Source organism: Ambystoma mexicanum, chromosome 8 (genome assembly GCF_040938575.1).
Source record: "Ambystoma mexicanum isolate Mex_15411 chromosome 8, UKY_AmexF1_1, whole genome shotgun sequence".
NCBI classification, from domain to species: domain Eukaryota; kingdom Metazoa; phylum Chordata; class Amphibia; order Caudata; family Ambystomatidae; genus Ambystoma; species Ambystoma mexicanum.
The window spans coordinates 1,145,109,623-1,145,137,429 of record NC_090929.1 but is presented as its reverse complement, the minus strand read 5'-3'; the positions used below and the strand labels follow the sequence as shown (position 1 = coordinate 1,145,137,429).

The 27,807-nt window shown below is 42.5% G+C and overlaps 1 protein-coding gene across 1 annotated transcript in view; it reads right to left on the bottom strand.

Moving 5' to 3' along the window:
• Window positions 1-27,807, bottom strand: part of TMEM26 (transmembrane protein 26) — a 717,461-nt gene that overhangs the window by 362,820 nt on the left and 326,834 nt on the right. The window contains exon 2 of the mRNA XM_069611205.1: window positions 3,025-3,103. Within this exon, the coding sequence (XP_069467306.1) occupies window positions 3,025-3,103 (79 nt within the window). The remainder of the gene's footprint in view (window positions 1-3,024; window positions 3,104-27,807) is intronic.

Below are 27,807 nucleotides of genomic sequence, written 5' to 3'. Positions count from 1 at the left end.
CAAAGTTCAGAATAAAAAATCAGCACATTTTTGGCCTACATGATCCCAAATCGGGGCAACAATTTGTAGGAAGATGCATTTTAAGGTTCCAATTGGTCCTAAGATTACTCATCACAATGTGTGGATCGTGAGTGGAACACAAAACACATTTTATTTGGGATATGATACCATGCACAGAATGTGTATGGTATTAGATTTTCTAAATCCAATGGTTTGGTCCAGGTTAGCTGGAGCTGCACTTGAATTTGAAGACAAAAGACAAGTTTATCATTGCGCACAGATGGCACCATATGCAGTTGAACTGCAGGTGAAAAGGGATGTTACCATTCGTGCATTCACCAGACAAGTTACAATAGCATTAAAGTACAGAAAGAGACAACAGATAAAAGAGTCTGATGCATTTGTATGCCTAAATAAATCCATGAGGCAGAAAGGGTTAGAATGTAACTATACACTACTGACAGAGATTGGGGATGGACCCATTCAAATTCTGGTGGACAATAAAGGGTATCAAGACAAGCATTCATTTGGAAGAGAATTCAACAATAGAATGGCAATACAGAAGTCTTACTATGAGTCAGGTGAAATAGTGTGCTGTTATCAGGATGATACCATTCTATTCAAATTAAGTGTATCTAAAAGAGAAAACCAGTATATTGAAATGGAAGTCAATGTTACAAAATATTTAAGTGTGTCCACCTTCCAAACAGATACTGCCACACGATTAGAGGAAAATACGGAGGTTCCTGCTTTTGAGGAATTCCCAGAGTTCTCTAAAATGGTAGAGGAGCAAATTCAAGCTGCAGATGCTTGCACAAGAAGAAAAAGACCAATTGAGAAAAATATTTATGGAATTTAAACAGGTTTTTGCCAAAGATGCATATGATAATGGGTTAACAGATTTGCATGTTGCCACATTACCAGAAGAACATGGTATGGAGCCAGTATTTGTGCGACAATATAGGTTACCCCAGCATGTTTGGAATCACTACCTGAAATAATCAAAATTTAGAATCTGGAGGCATCATTAGGCCTATTCATAGCAGATCAAATACTCCTATATTATGTGTGTTAAAACCGAATGGCCAATGGTGCTTGTGTACAGACCTATGAGAGTTAAACAAAAAGGTACCAGTTTCAAGGTGGGCCCTTCCATTTATTGATCAGGGTCTCGCACAGGTTCACGGGTCAAAGGTGTTTACTACCTCCGACACTGCACTAAGAGAGACAGTGAAACAGGGGGCTGACTGGAGAACAGAGTTTAGTGCTGGAAAGTTGCCTGGTGCCGTAGTAGTCCTTATCTGAGTGGCCGACTCTGAGTGAGACAGGCGAAAATGACCGATGAGGATTCCTATGTTCAGATGAGCCAGAAATATCACAGCATATCTGGGTAAATATAAGTCTAAAGTCTGGGGTTGATGGATTGTCTGTCGGTCAGTTAGTCAGGGAGATAGGTCGTGTCATTTTAGGTGCTATTGATGTTAAATATGCATGTCATTTCACAATTATATGAATTCCACTGCTGTTTTATTTTCTCTTTCCTCAAACTGTATTTTTTGCCAAGCTCCTTGCTTTCATGGATGGATGGTAAGACTGGGTACAGCTTATTCTATTTTTAAATGTTCATTGCAATACATTTGCACTATAAAACCTGATGTATGTATAACTGTTGTCATGTGTAAATTGCACATTTATCTTTTAAGATAAAATAACACATAAAGTAATCTGTAGTTCTGGTACATTTTTGCTGCAGTCAGTTATTTTATTTGATCTTCACAGTGTGCGATAATTATTGTTTCCAAGTTAACTATGTGCTGTGAACTCTCTAGCTAGAAAGTAAATGAATGTGCAGTATTTTCAATTTGCCTATTTACAATTGTGAAACTCAGCCAAAAAGGCGTATTTGTGGCATTGTACATAAGATTCCACAAGGAAATCTAAACAGTTGACTTCAGTTTACTAAGTCCAGTATCTTGTTAGGTGGGTGACTCTGGTAAAAAAATTATTAGGCAATATTCTGAAGTCAGTCTCACCACTGTAAAAATACCCCAAAAGGCTACTACAATATACTATCAGTAGAAGCTACCACTAAATACCACCATAATAAAAATCCCACAAAGTGATAGGTATAATCCCAAAATATATCCCACAAGGAATGCATCAATTTGCACTAGCGGTTTCAACAGATTCCTATAATTTGAGCCCAGTTCATGGATCCGGTGCACAAATCAAAATTCACAATTTCTTAGTGCTTCAATTATCTTGCATTTATTATTTACAAATGAATTCTAAGCGCTCCCCTTGATCAACCATCTTGGTATTTAAATCTAAATATATCTTTCCAGAGGCAAAGAATACAAATATACTGTGAGCATCATTCACAATGGAAAGTTATCATAAACACATTTTACTTTAGAAAGTGTTTTAACATGCATAATGAGATATACAGAGAGGGGCACATGTATGACATTTATATTAGACCACTGTAGCCATGAAAGATCTAGCGACAGTAACATCTTTAGAGAAAGTTACATGGATAGGATCTTCCATACCATTGAATATTGCAATAATCCATGAAGCACTGGGCCACATCAGGGTGTTACCAGCTTTCAGCCCAAGTTAACAAGAGTTTCTCTAGCAAAAACCTTTAATATGGACTAAGGGGCTTTATAAACTAGATGGCCCGCTGCCCTTTGGATATTTATGATTACAGCAAATGTGCTTGCACGCAAGATAAAAGATAAAAGCAGCATGGCCGCCCCTGGATATAGAAAGAGATATTAACATATGAGCCTGCTCTCTATTTCTTTGTCCAAGTGCTGCAGAACAAAGAGAAAGGGAGCAGTTGTGATAAGAGGAAAGATTTAGCCTGAACCCAAGCAACCTGACTAGCTCTTCGCATTGCTCTGAGAGGTGATATAGAATAATGTTCCTATTGTGAAACAAATTTGGTTAGTGATTAGTGAGAAAAAGGAATTTGTGGTATGACGGTCATGTGAATTCCAGCCACTTTGTTGAACATACCCCAGGGTCGTAATGGATTTCCAGAAGCCAAAGTGATGGGAGGACACTGATCAAGTAGATAAATATTGCTGGTGAAAACCTACAAACAGTAAGAAAAAAACAAAGAGATTAGTTCACAACATGCCAAAACCAACATATTATATGCCATAAGAAGTGCCTCGTGCAAGGATAAACTTCTAATAAGTTCACATATTAGTTATTGTCTCTTCCTAAGGTATGCATTTGATTTGAAAACAGTGCAGTTGAGAAAAAAGCACTAACCAACACAGATGGTACGGTTCTAATTAAATGCAAATGAAGTGGATTTTTATTTTTGTCATTTTATATAGCGAGACATGCAGAAGGAGACAATTCAGAGTGCTACACCATGTCTGGGCCCGACCATGAATCATTCCAACATTCTCTGATGCTTGTTTCAGTGCTTTTACATATTATCTACAATGGAAGCTTCATGGGATCAGACAATCTGATGAATGGCATCCAAGATCATGTAAACAATTCCCTATTCAATCCCCTTTCCTCTTCCTTAGAGGCCACATCTCCGCAAGCTATGCTCTACTTGTGACAAATTGACTGCTGCTCTGCAGAAGTACAAGGATGATTAGAGGCTAAATCACCCGCTCAGCCCTCACACTTCTACAAACCAAGAGCCACAACAATCATAAAGGTAAAACAGGCACAATTAAGAGATAACACCTTGACCTTTTGTGGTAAGGTGGGTTGAGAGAAGGCAATACTCTTAAGAGGGATGTGAATGTGGTTCAGAAGCAAGCCAAACAGCGAAGAATAACATACCAAAATAAAGGAATATCTAATTAAGATTCTATAAAAATATATACTTTAACCAAACCTACCATGTTCAATAATAACTAACTAGAAAAAAACTCTAAAGATCTACACCTGTAGACAGAACACAGAATATGCAGAGATAGAAAAGATGGTTATGTGAAAAGGCAATTAAAAGACCACAATGTTCAAAAAAGATATTTCTTGAGGTTCCAAAAGGGATTAAAATGACCTATCCAGTCTCGAGGGCTAAAGATATAAGTCAGTTACACCTTTACAGATGTCTTGGCGGTTTGACAGCATCAATCCCGGCTTCTTTCTGTCATTCGTGGGTTCTTTTTGGTTCGAGGATGCAGCAGTCATGATCGTCCAGCTGCAAGCTGGATTTGAGTCGTGGTTGAACTAAAGGGAACAATAGTCTCGAGGCGTCTACTTGAGCTGTGGGGATTGGGGCAGCATCAGGTTCGGTCGACAGCCAAAGTTCAATGGCAGTGAGCTGGTACCAGGATGTGCTGTCAAGTCGATTCGTTGCAACGTCCCAGAAGCACTTGTTGGGGGATACCAGGTTCGGGTCAATCGACTTACAGGAGCAGCTCTGGAGAGGTTGCTGCTTCAAACAGTGACTGCAGCAATGCCAGGCAGGAGTACTTTTTTGGTTCAAGCCAAGGCATCAGTTGACGCTTTGGGAAGGCGACCAGAGTTGAACAGCAAAGAGTGATTCAGAGAGTGAAGAATGCCGAAGGAAGCTTCAAAATCTCTTGGAGGTTTGCTCGGCATCGAACATGCTAAAATCATGATTCACTGTGGGTCAACATTGAAAACACAGGGATCTTGGCTGTTCGACTTTGAGGAGCTGTGGGTCTCAAAGGCCACCTTTAGTCCTTTTCTCAGGCACCCAAACATGGAGGAAGGCTGGCACACACCCCTTCACAGGTCCTGCAACTTAGTGAGGTCCTAGGCAACACGTGGCTGGCAAAGATGCAGGTCTTGATCCAGCATCAGAATTCACCTCAATGGCCACTGGGGATGAGAAGAGGTCAGAGCTCATTTCTGCCTTGCAACACCTGCCTTCACCTCACAGCTGGACAACTTCAAAAAGGACTTCTCTCTCAGCAAGGTCTTGCAAAATCTTCTTCCAGGGTTGGATTCCAGAGATGATTCAAAGAAGTAGTGGGAGCATCCCTCCAGATAAGGTGCATATGAGGCCTTTTGACGCACAGAAATCTTGTCAATAATGCCCTTTTAATTCTTCCTTTTGTACAGATTACACAGGCTATTTATAGCAGCACCCCCATAAATCTTGGAGGTCGCTGGTGACAGGCTGGCCAGCAGTAGCTTGCAAACCCTCTCCTTGAAAGAAGCAACTGGGATGAGTACTGCTCTGATTTTTTTCAAAACTCTGTTAATAATTCTAACAAGATAATACTTTCTGAGTAATCTAGAAGGGAATTTGGGTTTTGTTCACTTTGTTCACGGCCTGCATTTTGTTGGTCACAGTGTTATTAAAGCATTTTTAAGCATTTTTAATTATGAACATGCTTTTTCACATTTCTTTAGGACAAATGTAGTATAGTGTAAAATGAAAATTTTCTGAAACTAGTGCTGCATTTCTGCTTAATTTTCCTCTGGTTTGACCAGCGCTAATAGAGGTAGCTCATTTGCAGCATCATGGGAATTTCATGCTTTGTTTTCTTTTCATCACTGAAGCACATCAATTGGATTTGATGTCTCGAAGTTTTAGAAGAGCCTCCCAGCAAGCAGTTGTTTGGCATTTGTGAGAAGGAAAAGGGAGTCGGTGCAGAGTCTTGTGGAGAGCGGATTCAGCTGTGCATTTCTTGTTTGTTTGACCCTGTTCCCGGCAGTGCAAGTGTTTTTCCAAGCTTCATCAGAGGAGGTGGAGCCAATTGTACAAAGACCCCGACCCACCGCGGAGCAGGGTGGCGTCGGTGCACAGTGTCTGGAGAGCAGATTGAGTGGCGTATTTCTTGTTTGTTTGACTCTGTTCCCGGCAGTGGGAGTGTTTTTCCCAGCTTCATCAGAGGAGTTGGAGCCAATTGTGCAAAGACCCCGACCCACCGTGGAGCTGCGCAGAGTCGATGCAGAATCTTGTGGAGTCTTTGGGAGGCTCTGCAAAGCTCTGAGGGGGTCAAATCAACCAGAATTACCATCTTCCTCAGAGGAGGCATTACCTAACTACGTGGACACAGACCAACGATACCAAGTAAGGAATGAAGTTCAACATGTGCTGTGCCTTTCTTTCCCCCCACTGTTTTGATTATCGTTGTTTGTCATTAAAGATCTAAGGTGAGCTTACGACTGCATGTATGCAATAATGTAGCCCTTGGCATCTTGGATTAGAGCTACTAGCCCAAGGGATCCTAAGCAAATACGCCTGAGTACCCACCTCTACTGTTACTTGAAGGGCAAACGTTTCAGCAGGGGAGCATGCACAATAAAGTACCTGGGAAGAAAGGACAACTCATACTATTTAATTCAACAGTGCACAATGCCAGCCAGATATAACCTACGGAGTGGCTTATTAACTGAGGACTTAAGAGCTCCAGAATGGGAGGGCTTATTTCTAACCAAGTCCCAGCTTCCAGAAGCCACGCCGGGTGTGCAAATGCAGCAAAATACCATGGCTAGGCAGGAAATACTTGTCTGTGCTCAAGTACACAACATGGTCCATATCCAAAGACCAGGGGGTGGTGCGGATAATAGGGTAACGACATTTGACTCCACCCCAAAGGGCGGGAAGGATATTACCCTTACAGCAACAAATATCAAAGAAAAAATCAACCAATACATTTACAGACAGAGACACAGGAGTATGGGTGACCTATATTAGGGCACTTTGGAGCAATCTTTCCAGCAAACCAAAAATTTGGTGGGGAAAAAAATAACGGGCACAGTAACTCCCTGCCTTGACTTCATACAGGGACTCAATCTCTCCCCTATTCCATTGAATAGACAAGGAAATCCACTGTTTACATCAAACCTGAATGAAGATTTTAGGCAGGAATTAAATGTGCGAAACCAAAGGGCAAATGATGGTACTATCTATACTTCGCCACATAGCTCTAATCATGACAAGAGCCCAAATGAAACCACCTTGGCTGCCCTGAACTTTGTTCTTAACTCTTTGGTCAAGGTTTTTGCGATAATGAAAAACGAGGAACAAATTCACTCGGGAATACTATTGGAGATGTCTAAAGAAATTGAGCAATGTGATTTTTCAATGGTGGGACTAAGAAATGCCATCAATTCAAATAACTCTATCAGAAGGGATCAACAAACAAAACATTGAAATACTCAGAATCAAGTGAACTCTCAGAGATTTGAGACTGGGTGAAAATGAAACCCAATCTCTGATAACTGATCTCATACGATTAAATGAGATGGTAAAGGCTTAGGGGTTGGAAGCTATAATACCAAAAGAAGAAGAAGAAGACACCATCCCCATTTTTGATGATACTCCCCTCTCAGAATCAGTTTTGGAGGAATTTTGTCGCTTGGCACATGTGGTGGAAGTTGAACCTGGTGAAATAATAGCATCTATTGAGGATGAAATGTCCCCCTGCCCCCAAAGGGCGGAAAGAAAATTAGGAGGAGGGCACTTGAAAAGAGAGCTGCCAGCGACCTATCGGGGGAGAAGAAGGGCCAAAAGAAAGAAACAAAAGAAGGCCTCTTCAGTAGCCTTGTTTTTCGGGGCTACGCAGGCGAAAAAGCCAAAAAACATGATGGTGAAAAAGCAGAAGAATCTGTGGATAATTAATTTTATTAATGGTCTAGGTGCCTTCCCCAAGAAACCTCAAAAAAAGGACGGAGCTGTGTAGTCTGAGCCACCCCAAAGAGGGCCAAAAGGTGCACACCATCAAATCAACAAAACAAAAAAAGAGTCAAAAGCAACCAACTGGACCACCCCCCCACATGCCCTAGGCGTGGCTCAGATGATGCAAATTATATACACATGATGTGGTCCTGCCCACGCCTCTCCTAGTTTCCAACCCCTAAGCCTGGTAAAGGCTTAGGGGTTGGAAGCTATAATACCAAAAGAAGAAGAAGAAGACACCATCCCCATTTTTGATGATACTCCCCTCTCAGAATCAGTTTTGGAGGAATTCTGTCGCTTGGCACATGTGGTGGAAGTTGAACCTGGTGAAATAATAGCATCTATTGAGGATGAAATGTCCCCCTGCCCCCAAAGGGCGGAAAGAAAATTAGGAGGAGGGCACTTGGAAAGAGAGCTGCCAGCAAACCTATCGGGGGAGAAGAAGGGCCAAAAGAAAGAAACAAAAGAAGGCCTCTTCAGTAGCCTTGTTTTTCGGGGCTACGCAGGCGAAAAAGCCAAAAAACATGATGGTGAAAAAGCAGAAGAATCTGTGGATAATTAATTTTATTAATGGTCTAGGTGCCTTCCCCAAGAAACCTCAAAAAAAGGACGGAGCTGTGTAGTCTGAGCCACCCCAAAGAGGGCCAAAAGGTGCACACCATCAAATCAACAAAACAAAAAAGAGTCAAAAGCAACCAACTGGACCACCCCCCCACATGCCCTAGGCGTGGCTCAGATGATGCAAATTATATACACATGATGTGGTCCTGCCCACGCCTCTCCTAGTTTCAGGAGGAAGTATGCACTACTATGTCTGGAATCCTAGATTACACTATCACCCCATCCCCATTGACATGTGTCCTTCATGAACTCCCCCGGCTGGGGTATCACTCCAGGAAAGTAGCTGGGTTATGTATGATGCTAGCAGTCCATTATATTCTACTACTCTGGCTTCGCCCTGGGCCCCCCACACACGCTCAGTGGTTTTGGGCTGTCACCTGGGCCTCGGATGTAGAGGAGGCTTTGGCGGGCCAGCAACCTCTAGTCTCTAGACCCAGAAACATTTGGACTCCATTTCACTCCTATATTTATTCTTTGTCTGTCAACACTGATGATGATGCTGGCGACCTACCTTCCCCAGCTCCAATGACTGTTTAACTCATGTGCCTTAACTACCACCGTAATATGTTTATTTCTGGTTACTATGCTGCCAGTTGGCTCACTTCTGCCTGGTACAAGCTCCTGTCATTCTGTTTATGTTGATCGCATATTTGCTAACTATCTGTAAGCTGCTTGCTTTCTTGTTGTAATATCTAGCACAATAAATAAAGTTTAAAAAAAAACAACCAACTGAAACTTCAGGGACCACCAATATAAAAATGGTAAAGGTGACTCTGGGCATTCAGAAAGAAGACACCCAAGGGAGTAAGCCGGGAGCCTATGTCTCTGGTCCACCTAAGTCGGCAAGGATGGTAGACTATGAGCCAAAAGATGTAGCAAATGGCAATAGAGAAACCAAGATGGTAAGGAGACCAACAAAAACTGGCTCTGATCTTCCTGCCAAGGATAAAACAGGCAACAAAACCCAAATCACAGAACGGTTTAAGCCTGAAAGTGGCCACGGTTTTTCTAAAGGGGAACAAGAGAGTGAAGGTTTCTGCACCGCTGGCCATGAGTAAAGAACATTTATCCATCACGCCCCAGATTTTACAACCAGAACTTGACTTAGTGGAGAAAGCCAACTCAGTGCTCCAGGATGAAGGATATCAGAGGGGGGATGCTACGGCAACTGAATAAATAAAAGGTCACTTATTAGAGGATAATAGCCTAAGAAGCAAGGTCTCTGGTGTCTGCCAGGAAGAAATGGCCCCCTTTGCAGTACCGAGACTTTGGCTATCATGCTCAAAACACAAATCCAACATGAAATATTTGAAATGAGGCGCTATTTTGTCTTTCTTCAAAATGACACCGGAAGTGTACCTCTTTTCAACAAAAGACATAGAATATGTACAATTTCCCGATCCTCAAATAGACCATATGGTAGAAGTTGGGTTCACCTGTAAAGTTGGGTTCCAAAGCCATTCTAGCTACCATTAATCTCCTTCAGCAACAAAGTCTAGATGTTTATGAATCCCTGCCACAGTTAGAGGAGTGGGAAAGCAGGGATGGTCTAGCAGAAGATGGCTGGCCTAAGGAGAATTCAAATCTAACCATGAGTATGGCTTATAAAGGCCAGGGTGAGCAAGGAGAACCACTGAAAGTAGTGTGGTCTATGTTACCTGAGATCATAACCCAGGTCTTTCAGAAACTAGGGGTGGGACAAGACTCTCTTAATCATGAGAAAAGAAGTTTTTGGCAACAACAACCTGGTTTTCTTTCAGGAAACCTGTTTAGATAATTTGCCTAAATTAGTGGGGTTCAAAATTATCCTCCAGCCAGCAACCAACATGGGGAAGGGAAGACCTAAATGAGGGCTGTTAATAGCTTGTAAGACCTCATTAATCAAGGAGGCAGAACATATTCCTAGTGAGCAAGAGGGTATTTTAGGAGTACACCTCACCATACCATCTGAGGAGGGTTTGAAGAAATGAATAGCCATAAACTTATACTGGAACCCCGCTTGTGTAAAACTCACTGACTATTTGGAGTCTTTGGTTAATCTTCTGACCCAGGTAAACTTGACCCTTCCAGGATATTGCATCTTAATTGCAGGTGATTTGAATTCACAATGTGTCTCCAATTATACAAGGGACGCAATACCTAAAATCAAAGCTTTATCTGCCAATGGTAGGAGGTGGCTGACTTTTTTCTTGGAAAAGGATATGAAGATCGCAAATGGTTCTATAGAGGGGGATCTCCCATTAACTCTCAATAACATGGAGTCGTGGAAAAATAACAACTACTATTGATTACCTATTTCTATGGCCTTGGTTGTTTGGGACGTGTGTACATTTCATGGTAAGGGAGGGCGGAACCAGTAACTATATGTGCCTTGAAGCGTCATTCTCTTGGAATTATATGAGAAAATCAGAGCTCTGGACGCAGCCTGTAATGGTTAACAATTTTAAAAAAATGATTTGTTAAACATAAGAGAGACGGTGTGCATTTTAATAGTGCCCTCCAATCGGTTTGCAAAGATCTGCAGTCCTCATGGCTTTCACGATTTTTTGTGGGCTGTAGAATCTCCTCAAGGTATGTCTATGTGTCAAAATTCTTCACTTATACATACCTCTGATGAGGTCACTTGGCTCAAAAAACCTGCAATATGAAACATGACAAACTTAATGAGGAAGGTCGTTGTAGAAAAGGGACTACTATCTAAAAGGATAAAGGTCATCAAAAACAATCACAAACGTTGGTCAAAACAGCGCCAAATGGATTGGCTACAGAAAGATGGAGAAATGATGCTCAGAGCCCTAAGTGATAATACATCACGCTGTTTTTGGGCAATTGTTAACACAGTAAATAATATTCAAACATCTAATCAATCTAATATCGTGTCTGAAACTGACTGGGTAAATCATCTATCCACACAATACCATAAGCCTAAGGGGATTCCCGCATTTAAGATCATAGATGTACCTTGGTCCTTGGAGTTATCAGAAGGAGATGTTTCTGAGCTGATAAATAAGTCCTCATCCTCCAGAGCAGTGGATCCTAATGGACTAACCTATCAAGTTTTGAAAGGCAATGTAAAATTGTGGGCAAGAATCTTGACTCAGTTCCTTCACAAAATAGTGAGAAAATAAAATGTGACCCACCCTTCTTGGAAGTCAGCCATCATCATTCCCATCTACAAGAAGGGGGATCGTATTAACCCAGCAAACCTTCGACCAATTACATTGCTTGATGTGGAGAGCAAACTATTTGCCAGTCTCCTGCTTGGAGAATTAGAAAAAGGGTCCAAACATAATAGTATCTTGCCAAAGCAGCAGACAGGTTTTCGCAGGGGTCATTCTACATCCCTCAACGGTATCATTTTTGGCCTCCTTTTGTGAAAAAAGGGAAAAAAGAAGGTACCAGGGCTTTATGGTGCCTTTATCAATCTTTCTAGCGCTTCTGACTTGGTTAATAGAGATCGTTCATGGTCAAAGTTAAACAGTTGGGGAACTCTGAAATCGCTTGTGAATATGCTGATATCTCTCCACGAAGGTAACACAGTCAGAATAATATTGAACACCGAAGGTCAACTCTCCGAACATGTTAATGTAGGAAGGAGAGTCCAACAAGGCTGTATTGTTGCCCCGTTCATATTTAATTCTTGTTTGGCAGACTTTGGAAGGGAAATAGACCATGCTACATTAGCAAGTCCGAAAATCGGATCTAATTGTCTCAAATGGCTAAAGTATGCCAATGATATTGTCCTCTTGGATAATACAGCAGTGGGTCTCCAAAGGCTACTGAATGCTCTCGATAAATCTATGAAGACAAATGACTTCACTATTAATCCAGAGAAAACAAAAGTAATCATTTTCAGAGAAAAAGGAAACCATGGCCAAAGGTTTACGTGGTCAGTGTGGGGGACACATGTTTTCTATAGTTGAGGAAATAGTTTATCTGGGCTATACTCTCTAGGCATCTCTGAGAATAGGTAAAAATCTATTAGATTTTACATCTAAGGCATCTCAGTTAACATCTCAGATGCGGAGGATCTTTGGCAATATTGCAAATTCTCCTTAGTACCAGTGATATATGTCCAAAGTTGTTCCCTTACTTATGTATGGATTAGACGCTAAACCCCTGGCATGGGACATTAACTGGCAGAAGCTTGAGGGCTACATTTGGAAGAAAGTTCTAGGTTTGCCCAATAGTTTACCAACTGCCTATCTAAGATATGAGTTAGGTCTCAAATCCCTCAAATCACAGGTGGACTGGAGGCTTATCTCCCTTTACAGATTGATAATTGACCCTCAAGTTAATACACTTTATGAGGATCTTCTAGTACATCTCAAATCTGATCGTTCAACCGTCTTGAGGGATTTAGAGACCTTGGCCCTAAAAGTCCTTGCAAACTGTGAAATTGATGTGAGTACTTTAATTTCCAATCCCATGAAAACCAAGAAGACTCTGGTAACCAGGGATTGGATTAACACAATAGATCAAATGCAGGGTTAGACCATAGCGGCTTCTTTTTAACCTTGTGACAAGAAGTTGCGCTCTCTTCCGAAATATCTGTTAATGTTCCCAGATAGAAAGCTGAGGCAGAACTTTCTTAGAGTCCGACTTAATATAGTTCAGACCGGAACGGTTCTTGCACATTGGGCGCTTGAGGAGAAAGCAAAAATGTTGTGCCCTGGTTGTGAGGATCCCAACGCACAGACCATTGAACATCTGCTGAGAACCTGTCAGAGGAATTGGGAGGCTAGACAGAAACATCTTGCTCGTTTTGTTGATTCAGTTGATCATCTATCCTCAGCGATGTTCTGGGAAAGGCTGATCACAGGTCACGAAACATCATTGACGATAAATGTGGTTTGTGTTCTTCAGCAAGTAGAGTTTATTTCCCCAGAGTGTTGCTGAAAAGTTAAGATATGCGCAATTGCTATGAGCTGGTATGTTCAGACTTTGTTTTTAGTTTTCTTGAATTTTTCCAACTTTCTTTTCATGTCTCTGTTTTCTCCTCTTTTATTTTTTTTCTTGTATTTCTCTTTCTTTTGTGTAATGACAAATGAAAATGTGTTTTAAATGACTCAGGAAGAATAATTAAATTGTATTTAATTATCTATTTTGGATTTGTGAAAAACCGATTTTGGTTGTATCACAATATAAAAACAACAAAAAAAGAAAGAAAAGCTTTTGGTGTTCTATATGAAAATGTGTTTTCTTTTAGTCTTAATATTTTATGTGTCCATGTGCATGTGCATGCATGAAAGGGCACTGTACATAGTTTGTTGTCTTAGAGAGCAAGGAATAGCTGGGCATGTAGTCTGAACTTTACTTTAACTCCCTTTCTGAGCACCAACACGCCGCAAGCGGGTATAATGGATGCATGTAGAAGCAGTGCTGGATATATTTTCAGTGGCACAGATTGTACAGGTACCTCTGAAAAGGACTGCTATATATTCAGGCAAAGTAGCCTAATTTATCATCAGAGCTGCTATAGGCATGTCCTGGCACACTACCAATTATTCACAGCAGGGCTGATTGCATCATGCCCACATTTCTTAGCAGGACTGCTATGTTTTGGGACAGTACTTGAATTTCAGAAAATAGCTACTGTAATGACAAAGCACGAACCTGTGTTGGCATTTTTGCAGCAAGCTAAATTACGGAGTAAGAACAGTGTCGAGCTCTTCCCACAGGTTTCACTACAAAATTCCCGAATCCCATTACAGCGATGTAGAAAACCTTGCATTGAAAACAAAACATTTCCCCAAAGAATAGATGGGGAGTGTGTTGGGAAGGGGTATTTAATAAAGTGATTTTATGTGGATGGGGTATGCTGTGAGTGCTCTCCCTCCTGCTTTAAAAATACAGAAAATGTGTTTTACATGCAGGATTTTCGACCTTGAGGTAAAATATTTGGTATTTTCATGTAGATCCTTTCCACCATATTCCTGAGGTGGTGTGATGCACACTGACGGACAGTGTGAGAATATAGCAATGCTGTCATATACTTTAATCCCTCCTACTCTGCCTTGCGCTTTTCAAAACTTCTGCTTCTCCCATGTCACATTACTGAGTCCGACTACCAAAAATCTAGCACATTTCAAAGCCTTATTATGAATCTACTGACTCATATAGGATAGTGCAGACAGGCTGAGAGATTCTGACAAGCCAGTTTTGTCACATAAAACTGCCAGTGCCCTAACCCTATGTGCCTTTTAAAGTCAACAGCCTGTTGGGAAAAGTAGCCCAGTGGGTCAATAACCCTGCTGCAGAAATCATTGTAGAACATGTTAGTTCATATCCTGTTGATAGGTGAGTTAATGTGTCTGCATCAAAAGTATGTGTTTAAGATGCTGGTAACATTCAATTGTAACAGATATGACTTTAGCTTTCAATTTATCAAAAGGACTACTAAATGTTCAGTGATTCAGAACACACACCTCTCAACGGGATCATACAATTACTGAGCCTTTTTTCCGGCAACCACTGAAAACGTTGACTTTTTTTATTTCGACCCCATATATATTGGTGAGAATGGTTACAGTATATAATGAATGTAGGGAGTAGCAGGGGGAAGTGGGAGGTCTCCCCCTGCATATATATGGGGTGAAAAGGGTGTTTATTGTTGTTGTTGAAAATCAGCATTTTCAGTGGTTGCAGTAAAAACGGCTCAGACACACACACACACACACACAGGGACAAAGAATTTATTAGACAATCCAAAACAAGAATCTGAGCAACAGGAAGAGAGATACCAATGAGCTACATAAGAGAGCAACAAATAAAGTGACAAATGAAACAGAGGTAAATAATAGGGCACACACACAATAGGAGTGAGGGATGGGAGCAGAGTAAAAAAGAGACATATAGAGACAGTAAAATAAGAAAACACAGATCAACAGCAGACAGGGAGATCTAGAAATAGAAAATCCAGACTAGAGAAAGGCAGGCCAATAGCATAAGAGGCAGTGCAAGAAAGATAATCAAAAGGAGTAGCAACCACAACAGAGGAAATGAAAAAAGAGATATAGCCAGAGTAATGACATGAGAAAGGAAGAGGAGTTCTATCAACCGATGCAGCACAATGTAGGAGGGACACAGCAATAATAGAATATAGAGATGGGAGAGGAAGAGTGACTGAGCAACAGACCTCAAAACTAGGCATAGCAACACCTAAGAGTGAGACGCAGAACATTAGAAAGTGAGAGACAGGGGAAACAGAGTAGCAAAGGAAGGGGAGATGGAGCAAAACCATGGAGTGGCTGTAGGCCCAAGACGCAGAGAAGTGATGCTGGTAAAGTGAGGGACTTGATTTATGATGCAACTAGCTAGCATCTGTAGTAGTTCTTAGAGTTTTGGTGTCCAGGTATAATGAAGATGAAGCTGGCTAGTATGCATCGACAAGTTCTTTGTCACTAATGTTTCAAACACAGTTTTAATTTTACGCACAAATTGGATAGTTGTCAGGTACTTTTTTACTCTCTTGCGAAGGAAGAAACTCATTTTTACTCTCTAGAATTGTATTTACTCTTCAATCCGAAAAACTGGGAGTAAAATACTCTCACGCCAAAATCCTATCTGGAGCACTGGGTGGGAGACCCCTTCTTTTAAAGGTTAAAGTCTACAGGTGATAAGACTAAATCTAGCCAACCTTAATGGTCTAATAACATGTTCTTGAAAGAAGACATCACACCCAAAGTACTTTGCTCCAGAGGAAGTGAGGAGACAGGGAGGAGAGAGAGAGACAGAGAGAAACAAAATGGTGGAAGCCTTCCTCCACTGTAAAGCGCCATCATGACTACTCTGGCCCCCCGTCCTTTCTCACTAGGATCAAAGACCTTTAGATATGCAGCACCCTGGTGTGAAGCTACTCTCTTTGAATAGGTGTGCTGCTTTGATGCCTGAGTGCTGGGCAGCTGCCTGGTGGGTGGCTGATGCTGGTAGATGGCATTATCTACCCTCACAACAGATCAAAGAAGAGGCATTGCCATTCCGGTTCCTGTCATGTAATTTGGCATGCTCAGCCTGCCTCGTCCGAATACACATCACCTTCCATAGCTTTAGAAGGCTCACATGAGCTGACACATGTGTGATATCAAATTGAATGTGGCTGCAAAGATTTTACGTGGTGCCATGCACTATGCCTTAACTCGGGCATAGTTTTATTTTAGAGTTTAACGTGGCACCATCATGGGCTACTTATGATCATTATAGCTTTGGTACAAGAGGGGGATATCTTAAATGCAACCCCTGCGCTGGAGAGACTTGGTTGTCACTGCAGCTGTCAAATGGGCAACTATGAACTCTGAACTTCTCTGTCACTGGTAGAGCAGGCATTACAAACCAGGATACTGACATGAAGTTTATGAAAGGGGACTCTGGGCTGCAGATTACCCTTCCATAGATGGAATTACCCACATCATTGTATTATTTAATAAAAATCCCCAAAGATCCAGCAGGCCATTCAGAAAACAACTCAAAACCAAACTGTTCAACTGAAACTATTCCTGTATCCTCTGTATCTGATGCTCCCCCTCACACCTTTCGTCCCCTCCCCACCCTCCTAATCCCTCCACCCCTTTCTGTAACCAGTGCCTGGGTGCCTGTGGGTTTTGCACCCTTTACAAATGCATAAATAACTAAATCTATGACACTACTTAGTAAACATTGGTGGCCATATTTTCTGTGAGGGAACCACTGTTTCATTTTAACTCATTGCTATCAGTCATTTGGCCGAAAACTTTTCATACTTTTGTTTTGTTTGTTTGTTTTATTTGCTTGTATAGCGCACCGTACCCGAAGGTATCTGGGCGCTTTTCTTAGGGTACATGGTTACAGTAATTAAATGTAATATAGTACAAAATACAAATACAATAAAGTACACAGTGGTAGATAAAAAGCTTTACAAGTATATAAATAGTGAAGAGCTATACAAAATGTACAAGTTCATGACATAGCTTAGGGTAAGATTTCAGTTGGCCAAAGCGGCCAGTGAGCGTGTCAAACCTAGGCTATGGGCATGGTCGAGAGTGTCGTTGGCTCTAGAAGTCACGATGGAGCATGGTGGTCTTTATTTTTTTGTCGAAATGAAAAGAAGACAGTGTCTGTTCTTAGAGCGGGTGGGAGCTTGTTCCAGGTTTTAGCGACAAGCATCGGAAAACTGGAATCTCCCGCTTAGATGAGTTTGAATTTCGGGATGTTTAGACAATGGGCATAGTTAGTTCTAGTAGGTCTAGTCGACTCTTTCCTGGAGAATTTGTTCATCAGATACTTAGGTGCTGAGTTGTTAAGGTACTTGTGGGTAATCATCTCTCTTTGTAGTAATTGTTGAAAGGGGTTTAATAGCATGTTCAGTGATTTGTGTGTAGATACACAATGGGGGTCATTCCGAGTTTGGAGGTAGTGATGGTGCTATTAGCAAGGGTCTGGTGTCTCTGAATGGGGACTTACCGGGTCATTCCAACCTTGGAGGACCCGGTAAGTCCCCATTCAGAAAGCCATTCCCCATTCCCATTGAGCCCCCATAGGGCTCAATGGGAATGGGGAAGGAGCTAATAACGGACCCGCAAATTGCAGGCCCGTTATTATCTCCAAGGTCCCCTAACTGGTCCCACTAAGAACGGCTGGTCAGACCAGCCGTTCCTGGTGGGATCCGCTAAGGGACCTCGGAATATGGCGGTAGGGGGTTAACGGCACCGGCATCTTTACCAGTGCCGTTAACCCCCTACCGCCATGCTCAGAATGAGGCCCAAAGTATCAGAGTGCAGGTGATACTGAGGCCCATGTGAATGGAGTTACGGGATCAATTCCCAGACAGGCAGGCATTAGATGATGCGAGAATATTTCATGTCTGTTGGATGATGACAATCAGATCAGGCCCAAGTCATTTCATTTCAATGAGGAGCGAGAAAGCACTCAGTATTTATTTCTGCTCAATACATTCCCTGTTAAGTGGGACGAGGAAAGATATACACGCTAGTAGGCCCAGAGTATGTAGTTCTTCTCAATGGATGTCCAGATAAGTAAGATTAGCAAGGATATAGATCTCCTGGACTGATAACGTAGTCCATACCTGGAAGAGACAATGATCAAGCTTAGTCATGGCGTAAGTACATTAGTGCTATTGGGACTCAGGTTACGAGTCTAGGGCAATGGATCCAGATAATTGTAGATAGATATCGCTTGGACTGAGAGCATAGTATATATCTGGTGGTAGCAGGCAACGATTCAACTACTTGTGTAAGTGCATAAGTGGTACTAGGATGCAGGTTTCAAGCCTCAGGCGAAAGGTCTCAGATAGTTGGAGTTGGATATCTCCTGGCCAGAGAGCATAATGTGCACCTGATGGAGGACAATGGACAATGGACAAACAGCATGCCCAGTCATAGCGTAGGGCATAAGTGCTTATATGTCCATGGTTTGGAGTCCCGGCTATTAAATTCTAGGCTGGATAAGGGTCGCACAAACAGCCTTAGTGGAGCGTGAGAGCGACTAGGGGTTATGCCGAGCATGTAGGTGGCCAGCTGTTGTATAGCGTTCAATTGATCATTGGAGCTATTTCCCATGTCACAGTTGTTCTTACCTGCCTATAAACAGGGGTCAACCAAGCCATTTCCTGGCCGTGGTGGTAGGTCGAGTAATCAGAATGGTCCCTTACATGATTTAGGGGAAAAGCCAGGTTTTGAATGCCTTCTGAAAAGCCATGTAGTATTGGCTGTGTCGAATGCGGGGAGGCAGTGAGTTCCACAAAGTTGATGCCAGGGTTGAGTAGGCGGACCCTCCAATGCCGGCAGAAATGGAGACGGGGACCACTAGGAAGAGGGCCATGCTTGACCTTAGGGTGCGGGTTGGGAGATAAGGTATTTTTTTGTAGGTATTTGGGGCCCGCTTTGTGCATAGGATTTTGAGGGTGCTCTACATCCAATTGGGAGCCAATGTAGGATGCGTAGAGCTGGTGAGATGTGATCCATCCGGCCCGGTGCGAGAAGCAGTCTGGCAGCCGAGTTTCAGACTCTTTGGAGTGTGTTTAGTTGATCAGCCGGTGCACCCAGGTAGAGAGAGTTTGTACAGTCAAGTCTGGACAATCTGTTGGGGTAAGTGGGGTAAGGGAAGATTCACTTCAGAAGAAGCCTATGGTGGAAATGACAGGATTTGTATGCATTTTTGATGTGGCGCAACAGAGTTAAGTCAGGGTCCATTGTTCAGCTGAGGTTTTTGACAGCGGTGGTGGTATGGGGTGGAGACCGAGTGAGGGTCGCCATGGAGTCGGTTGGGGGAATAGAGATGTTGTGCCTCATACCATGGTCTCCATTTTTCCTGGGTTCAGAAGGAGATGGTTAGTCATCATCCAGCAGCCAATGTCAGTGAGGTTACAGTGAGGGTCGGAGGTCGATTTAGGAATTCTCAAGATGATTTGTATGAAGTGGAGGGATGGAGGGTGGGTGGTTTGTGTGGGTAGAGAAAGTGGAGGGGGGAAGGTGGGGTAGAGAGAATGGGAGAGAGTGGGTGGGGCAGATAAAGTAGGGGTAGGGTGATTGGGAGTAAAGAGAGTGAATTTAGGGTGGGTATATGGGGCTAGAGAGAGTGGCGGTAGGGTAGGTGACGGTAGAGAGAGTGGTGGTAGGGTGCGTGGGGTTAGAGAGAGTGGGAGTAGAGTGGTGGGTGGTGGTAGACAGGGTGGGGTTAAGGTGGGTGGTGGTAAGGGCGTGAGGATTGGGTGGGTGAGGGTAGAGAGGGTGGGGATAGGGTGGGTGGCGGCAGAGGTGGGTGAATGTGTGGGGTTCGAGAGAATGGGTGGGGTGGGTGATGGTAGTTGGTTGGGGCAAATACATGAATCACAAAGCAACCTTGGGAGGACTCGTCGAAAGTAGACCAAAATAGCCCAAACAAAACCCAAACACCACACATAATGGGGTTGGGGTCGGGGCTAAGGGGGAAGAGGGAGGGGGTATGTGGGGGTAGGGAGGGTGGGAGTGGGGAGTAAAGAGAGTGGGTTTTGGGTGGGTGGACGTTTCTAGAAAGGCAGCCTCAGGAAGGCAAAAACAGACTTACTGTCAACAGTAGCCCAGAATAGCCCCAGTGACTGAACAATAGCCACAAAGAGCCCAATATGAATCACTGTTCAGCTGGAAAATGGAAAGCCCGCCCCCCAACTTGCTTATTACAAAGATGCTGATTGGATCAAATATTGTTAGGGAACTTCTCATTGCGTAGTAAGGCGGAGGAGTTTGGAAAAGGTGATTTAGCTGTTTCATTCCATGGCATTGCCCATTTCTATGCCATCCAGATATCCCCAGCTCAGAACCCCCATTCCCTCTCTCTCTCTTCTGTAACCCTGGTTGTTTTGAGAATTTTGTGGTGCAAGTGCCACAAAAATTCATAGAAACCAAAAAAGGGTATAGTGTCATAGAAATGTGTTAATGTTGGTGTTGGTGTTCCGAAAGCAGCATACTGTCATGCAGAGTGTACACTAACTGGCAATGCCCTATGACAGGGTTGCTTATCATGGGAGGACAAATCATCGTTTTCAACTGAAAGAGCAAGGAAAAGTGATGGCCCAACAAAACTTAATTTCCCTGCCAACTCCTACTATAGACTCTAAGTGGACCCCAGTTGTATACCTGCTTTGTCCGTGTAATGTTTATTCTAAGCTTGTGACTGTTTTCAAGTAGTAATTTCATTGTAGCACCCTTCTTTTGGCTGATTATACCAGGACTACATGGCAACGAATACGTTGTACCTTCTTATGACCAATCAACTTTTTTATAATTATATTTTAACTGTGGTACATACAAACCTTTTAGTGGCATTTTGACTGCAAGAAGTAGCGTGTCACTAAACCACAGACTTTCGCAATTCAAAATATGCTCTTAATCACAAAGCACAGATACTACATTGCCATTTCACACCAACAGTGTGGGCTTTGCCAATGGTTGTTATCCAAGCCACTTGTCTGAACAATCGCCAGTTTTTTGTTTGAGACATATTTCTCACAGCAGTTACAGGAGCTAGCAAAATGATACTGTTTGTCTGCCTTCTGCAGTCCATTAAAATGCCAAAAACCATTGTAACGTGGCACAGAATGACATATCGCTCTTTAAAGTTCTGTCAGATTGACAGCAAAAGCAGCCAATAAAAATCAACCACACAGATAGGTAGAAATGACAGTGGTGGGCATGTGCAGAGAGCTAATTGAATGGCATATTTCCCTCCCTCCACTACAAACAAATAATGTGTGTATAGCTAGTTCTAAAGCACCACCTTAAAGCCAAAACGAAACGCTTTGTTTCCTTCCACCTGCAAAACTTGTGACCGGTTATTTTGCTATGTCTTCCTCTGGAGGTCCTGGGCACATTTATGAAGTTACACTTACTGATACATATTTTCTACCATATTGTATATGACATATCCACAGAAATGTTTGTATAGGCAAGTATACTTGTCCAAACACATTTTAAGAAGGTTTGCTGCAGCTGTGTGGTCAGATGGCAACATTATAAGGAATATAATTTCAATGTGGAAGCCAACGTTAGCGTAACTAAGGATCTGTGTACCAGCTTGGCTGTCCGAAGACCGCCAGAATGAGATTGGTTAGCCAAAAGACTGCCATTCTGCCCACTCTGGGCTCAGGGACATGCTTAAAACAGCCCATGGGCACATAGGGTAGCTTGAGATTGCATGAGCAAATGGCCATGCCCAGTAGCTACATCTGAGAGTGTTGGGGTGTGCAGCCTGTAGCTGAAAGCTATGTCCCGAGCAAAGTGGCCATTGATGTCATAGGTGGCATGGAGGCCCATCACTGATGTAATAGATCGTAGTTCTGATGTCACCTGCAACATCTTTTATGTGTCACAAACAGTGTATGGCAGTGGCGGAGTTATTTTCTAAGTAGTAAGAAACTACCCACACAGCAATTTTACCTCTACCTAAAGACATCCAACGGTTGTCCCCCTTTTCACACTCTTATCTTCTGGATCTGCTTTCATCCAAACTGTCACAAACACAACCCTCTTCCCTTCATCTCCTTGGACCTCTCCCTAACCTCTGATGATCGTTTTACCTGCTCCTGATTTTCCCTTATGCACTCCTCCTTTTCTTTTCTGCCACAAACCATGGTCTGAATTCTCTGATACAACACGCCACATTAGAGACAAGCCTCAGCACTGTCACACTGTGAGCCCGCTGCAGTAGAAAACCGTATTTTTTAATACAAGTGTTGCTATATGCCAGAGTATGATCAGACAATGATGGTTGTTCGCTGGGGCAACACAGATTTGATGGTGAAAGGGCCTTAGCTGATTGCTGTGCAGTTTTACTTTTGGAAATAGGAAGCAAGTCACGTATGGCCTGATTCACGGAAGCATTGTATAATGGTGCAGTCCCATTGGAAAACGCTCTGTGAATCAGGTCCTTAATCTCTTCACTGTGCCAGGAAAGGCCTTCAAGGAAACTACTGTGGGTTTTCCAGCTCTTTTGCCTCCTGGTATTGAGCTACTAACATGTTGGCCAGGGTAGCGAATGATTGACTTCAGTAATGAATGTTTGTACTCGATTATGTATGAGTGATACCTTTTTCAGAACTATAATTGGGGAGGAATTATATAATTGTGTTGTGCCAAGGCGCCAATTAGAGGAAATACTGTAGCATCGCTATTACGAAAATAGCAATTCAATAGTACAACATGAATTAGATTAATTAGCAATACCAAGTGCAAAAGATGATCTGAAGCAAATACTCACAAATTCCTAATTTTAGAGTTAAATAAAAGTCCTGGGTGCTAATGTGAGCTACAACGTTGTACGCCAAACAAATTACGTCAATGGGCAATGCAACTTAAATAGTCAAAGGAGTCATAGTAAAACATGTCCCCAGTCCTTATGTTCGTTGTCTTGCGTATAGGGCAGTTAGAACATGGCTGTTATCACCGTTAAACAGGGTAGGATCCGCCGCTTTTACTGACGAGACTCCACAGCCCCTGCTTTCTAACTCACCAGTGCAAGGGGAATAGTTGTAGCCAGTCGTAGAAGAAGCAAAACGCTCAGCCCCTCTAGGCCTCCGCCATGGACTGTCGCTGACTCCTCCGCCCTTTGTCCTGGGCTGCATATTGCGTGCTTCATACTGAACACTTAAGGAAACACGGTTGAGCCCAGGGAGGCTCCGCGTGCCCAGATGTTGGAGTCCTAGATCATCCGCAACATGTCCCAGAGACCCTTTCATGTATGAGTAATATGCATTAAGTTAACTGTTCCCTGACATGCAGTCTATGTGTTAGGTTCTGCGTCTGCTGAACCTCTGCATAGGCAGAGCCAAGCACTGTCTGGAAGTGGCCGGAATAGCAACCCAAGAGCTAAATTCCCATTTAGGTCCTCCTAGCCCAGACCAACCACAGAAAATTACCTTTGGCACTAGCGCCACGCAAAGCTACTATAGAGCTGTGCTACACAGATCGGCCCAGCCCTAAAGAACCTATGCTTGAAACTCAGTCTATATCCCCCTCACATAAAATTGCTCACATTAAGGGCCTAATTCACAGATGCGTTTTATAATGGCAAAACCCCCATTGGAAAACGCTGTGTGAATCAGGGCCTTAATGTAGCCCTTCTGGCCACGTATACGATTTTTTTTTTTTTTACATTCTTCCCAGGAATCTTCCTGAAAAGCTATTAAACATGCTTGTTGAGTCATCCTGGAGGATTCTAGTTGGAAACTTGTAATGGTGCTCCTGCCAGAAAACACATTCTTTAAGGACAGTACATGTGTTCTGCCCAGCTGCACTTGTCCCCATAGACTATCGCATTCACACCTCACAGGCTGTTTTCTGTCCATCTAATCCTCTACATAAGTGACGCTAGCACAAAAACCAATTATTTGGGGCTGATCCTTTTCTTATAGAATATCAGCAGTTACCTCCCACAATACTTCCATTACTTTTCCAGTGATTGCAAATGTGACATTAACATAAGGTAGAATTTCTAATACAGAGACTTGATGATGCTTCATGGCTTACATGAAACATGACCTTTTCAAGAGAAAAGTGTGACTGTGCAACACAATCTCTTGCTTGATGTGATGAGATAACAGTAAGCTATCTATGATGTGTTTTACGGCTTGAAAACGATTTGCAGATGCATTAGAAACTCACATAGAAAGACAACTTACAATTCATGGTTTATTCTAAAACCATTTGCCATTAACGCAAAGGTTCCATATTCACATCTGCAATGGCATCACGCGCACAGCTGAAAAGGTCATGACAGGTGAACACCAGATTCTGAGAAATAGCTTCCATAGGTAGGTGACAGTGAGTCTGGGCGAATAAATTCGAGTGCAAATAGCGAATTACATGATTTTCACTGCATTCTGGAGACTTGAGTTCAGCCGAACGTTAAAGGGATTCGCGTGACAGATTCAGGATAAGCTTATGCCAATTCATGCTGATGAAATGTTGCTGTAAATATTAGATTGAAGAGGTCAGACCTGTTCCTGCCAGAACATGTTCAAAGCTTACAAAGTATAAAGATAATGGAGTAGGTCAGAAGTTCACATCCTTTCCTGCCATTGGTGCTCTCAAAGAAAACAAAGGATCTAAATGACTAATGGCTTGCACCTGGCTGCTTCTTTAATATAGAATCCAAAATGCACTCTTAGTTTGCAGTTGACAAAAACTATTCTTTAAAAGAAACAGTGCCAAATCCACAAAAAGTAATGCAAATAAAAAGTTGCACGGAGAATGCATTTTTATTTGAAATGAGAAATGCACATGTCACGTTATTCACAAAAGTGGCCTGCACATTTCGAGGAGGCTGGGCTGAAGCACAAAGCGTGCACTGGCCAGGCCACTTGCATATATCAGTGTTGGGAACATGTCTCGCTCTACCTGCACCCATTGGTCTCTTACTGTAGGTATGTTATGTGTTTCTTTTCCCAGGCTCAGAGGTCATAACATTGCAATACTACCTGGCTAGAGGGTATTCCTTTAAGGCATTTCATAGTCTACATCATGAACGCTGGACATGTGACTGACTCTGGCTCACCCTACTGGCCTTTCCGAGGTCATTGACCTGAGGCCATGGAAGCTCCCTATTATTAAATAAAGAACCTCAGTAGTCCTCATGTGACCAAATTCATCAGGGTTCAACATAATGCACCTGTAGTGCATGACTGACTCTTCCCCAGGCCCATGGTATTTTCATAGGTCCATATCTGCTATACATTCCATATATTGTACGGATTCAAAATTGAGGGGAGCTGGGAACTATTTAGCTCCTTGTAGCTTAGACAACCTAGTTAGCTTGCAGGAGCTACTTTTTGCTTTCTAGGCAAACTGAAGCCGAACAAACAGCCCTATCTGAATTTTACTTTATGCATTTGGGACAATCTATAAACATCAGGACTCATCTGTTACACATTTAAATCATCAGGAGTCATAAATAATGGACCAAATTATATGTTTGCATCTTCTGTGGATGTTAGTTTTGCAAAAGGCTATGCTCTAGCTCTTAACTCCCCAGTGGTACCTCTTGGTGACTGGTTAATGCAGGATACCCAAAAGCTGCGTTTAGCTCCTGCTTATACAATCTTAATTTCCATCCCTGTTGTTATATTATAAAACTCAATGATACGCAAAATGTCAACCTCTGAATATTGATAATCAGACCCAGGCACGCACGACAGGTGACCTACTCTGGAGGTCTGGCATGCAATCTTACAATTCCCCAATTAGATTTGACTAATTTGATTAACCTCAGAAGGCTGAAAGGCTGAGTTCATCCTACCCAGATTCGAACCTCGGACCTGGACCTGCTGGCTACACATGCATCTCTAGGTCCATTAGTCTACTGAAATATATTATTACAGAGTTTAATGTTCTGTCCTCCTTGGGTAATAGTCACAGATACACATGACTCATTTTCCTCTTGCTACCCCTAACCCAGCCGCATCAGACTCCTCCTTTTCCTCTAACGTTACTCTCCCTTCCTGATGCCTTTTAAGTTCATTGTGTGTATGTTTTTTTCCCACGAATAAGCGCAAACTCGCCTGAAACTATACCAAAAGTGCCCTGATGATTTATGGCTTATAATAGCGATTCAGGCAGATTCGGGCTAGAAGGAAAATCCTCAGGAGCCTGCAAACCTTCCTGAATCTCACTAGGAGATTCATAGGAGCCTGCAGGTCTCTTTTGAGAAAGTTAGCCCAGAATTAGATGACAATATTAGGACTATTCCTGATTAGGGGAGCAAGCACTATTGAAATGCTGAGGGGATGCACAGAGTCACATGTGCATACGATTTGCAATCATGTGGGGGTGCAGTCTCTTTTGTGCCCGTGTTGAGCAAGGACTACCAGATATGAACACCCTTAGATTGATTTTGCAGGGGAGCCGGTGTGCTACATTCCTGACACCTTAGATTATGATATGTGTATACCTTTGCCTCAGGAGTGGGCAGGCATTGAGGCCTTCCATATGTCCTGTATATGAGTATGGGTGTGCATGTGCTAGAACAAAGAACTATGGACAGGAGGGTAAGCTCATATCTTCTCACTCCTTAGACCCTGAAAAGCTGGATTCCATAGGCACAGGCAGGACAGCTGGGTAGAATGCTGGCACTCGTCAAGGAGGGGGAGCTCAGTGGCATAGTACAAAATGTGGGTCCCCCTCTGTGAGCATTCTGAGGGCCCCCCAAGCTCGGCAACAAACCATTGCTTGCACCACACTCTGCACTGTGGGCCGGCCTAGACTACCACGCTTGTGCAATACACAAAGTGATCATGCTGCTGCAGGGGCACGCTGCACACTGCACTAGGAGAAAGATATAAATATGTGTTTTAATACATTAGACAGCACACTTTCTGAGAAAAATAGCGTTTGCAATTGTTTTTCAGGGTTACACAAATCCAAAAATCCAATAGTTGTAAGTCAGCAACAGTGCACAGGATTATTAATGCTTTAATTAATGTAATACTTTGCTATAAAAAATGCTGTGCCACAATGAAATAAACATAATACAGTAAAAACATGCCATGCCACATTAAGACATACTTAGACTGGTTGCACCAAAAGGCCAGTCGAATCAGTAACAATTATTATGGTTATTTTATCACAGATACCCAGAAATACACAGTGCCACAATAAGAAACAGCAGTGGCAGCTGGTGAACCTTTTAGGTGGAGGGGCATAAATATTTCCTCGACTATGTCTTAGTTACAGTTAAATAAAAGGTTATAGGTTAAAATGGTATCCAATCATTGCATCGAATACAAAGCATTGAAAGCCAAAGCATCGGAAAAAAAGCATTAAAAAAAGCATCAAATGCATTTTTTTCAAAGCTAAAGGTTTTATTTTAATTATAATGGGTTTTAAATGGTAAAAAAAAAACTGGGATTGGTTAAAAAAAGAAAAAAAATGCATTCAAATGCTTTTTTTTCAATGCCTTTTTTCGATGCTAAGGCATTCGATGTTTTGGCATTCGATGCAATCACTATACACCGGTCAAAATGGTGCATTTTATAGCACACAGTTTGCACTTGGTTTTGTAGGGTAACTCATAAAAGAAAT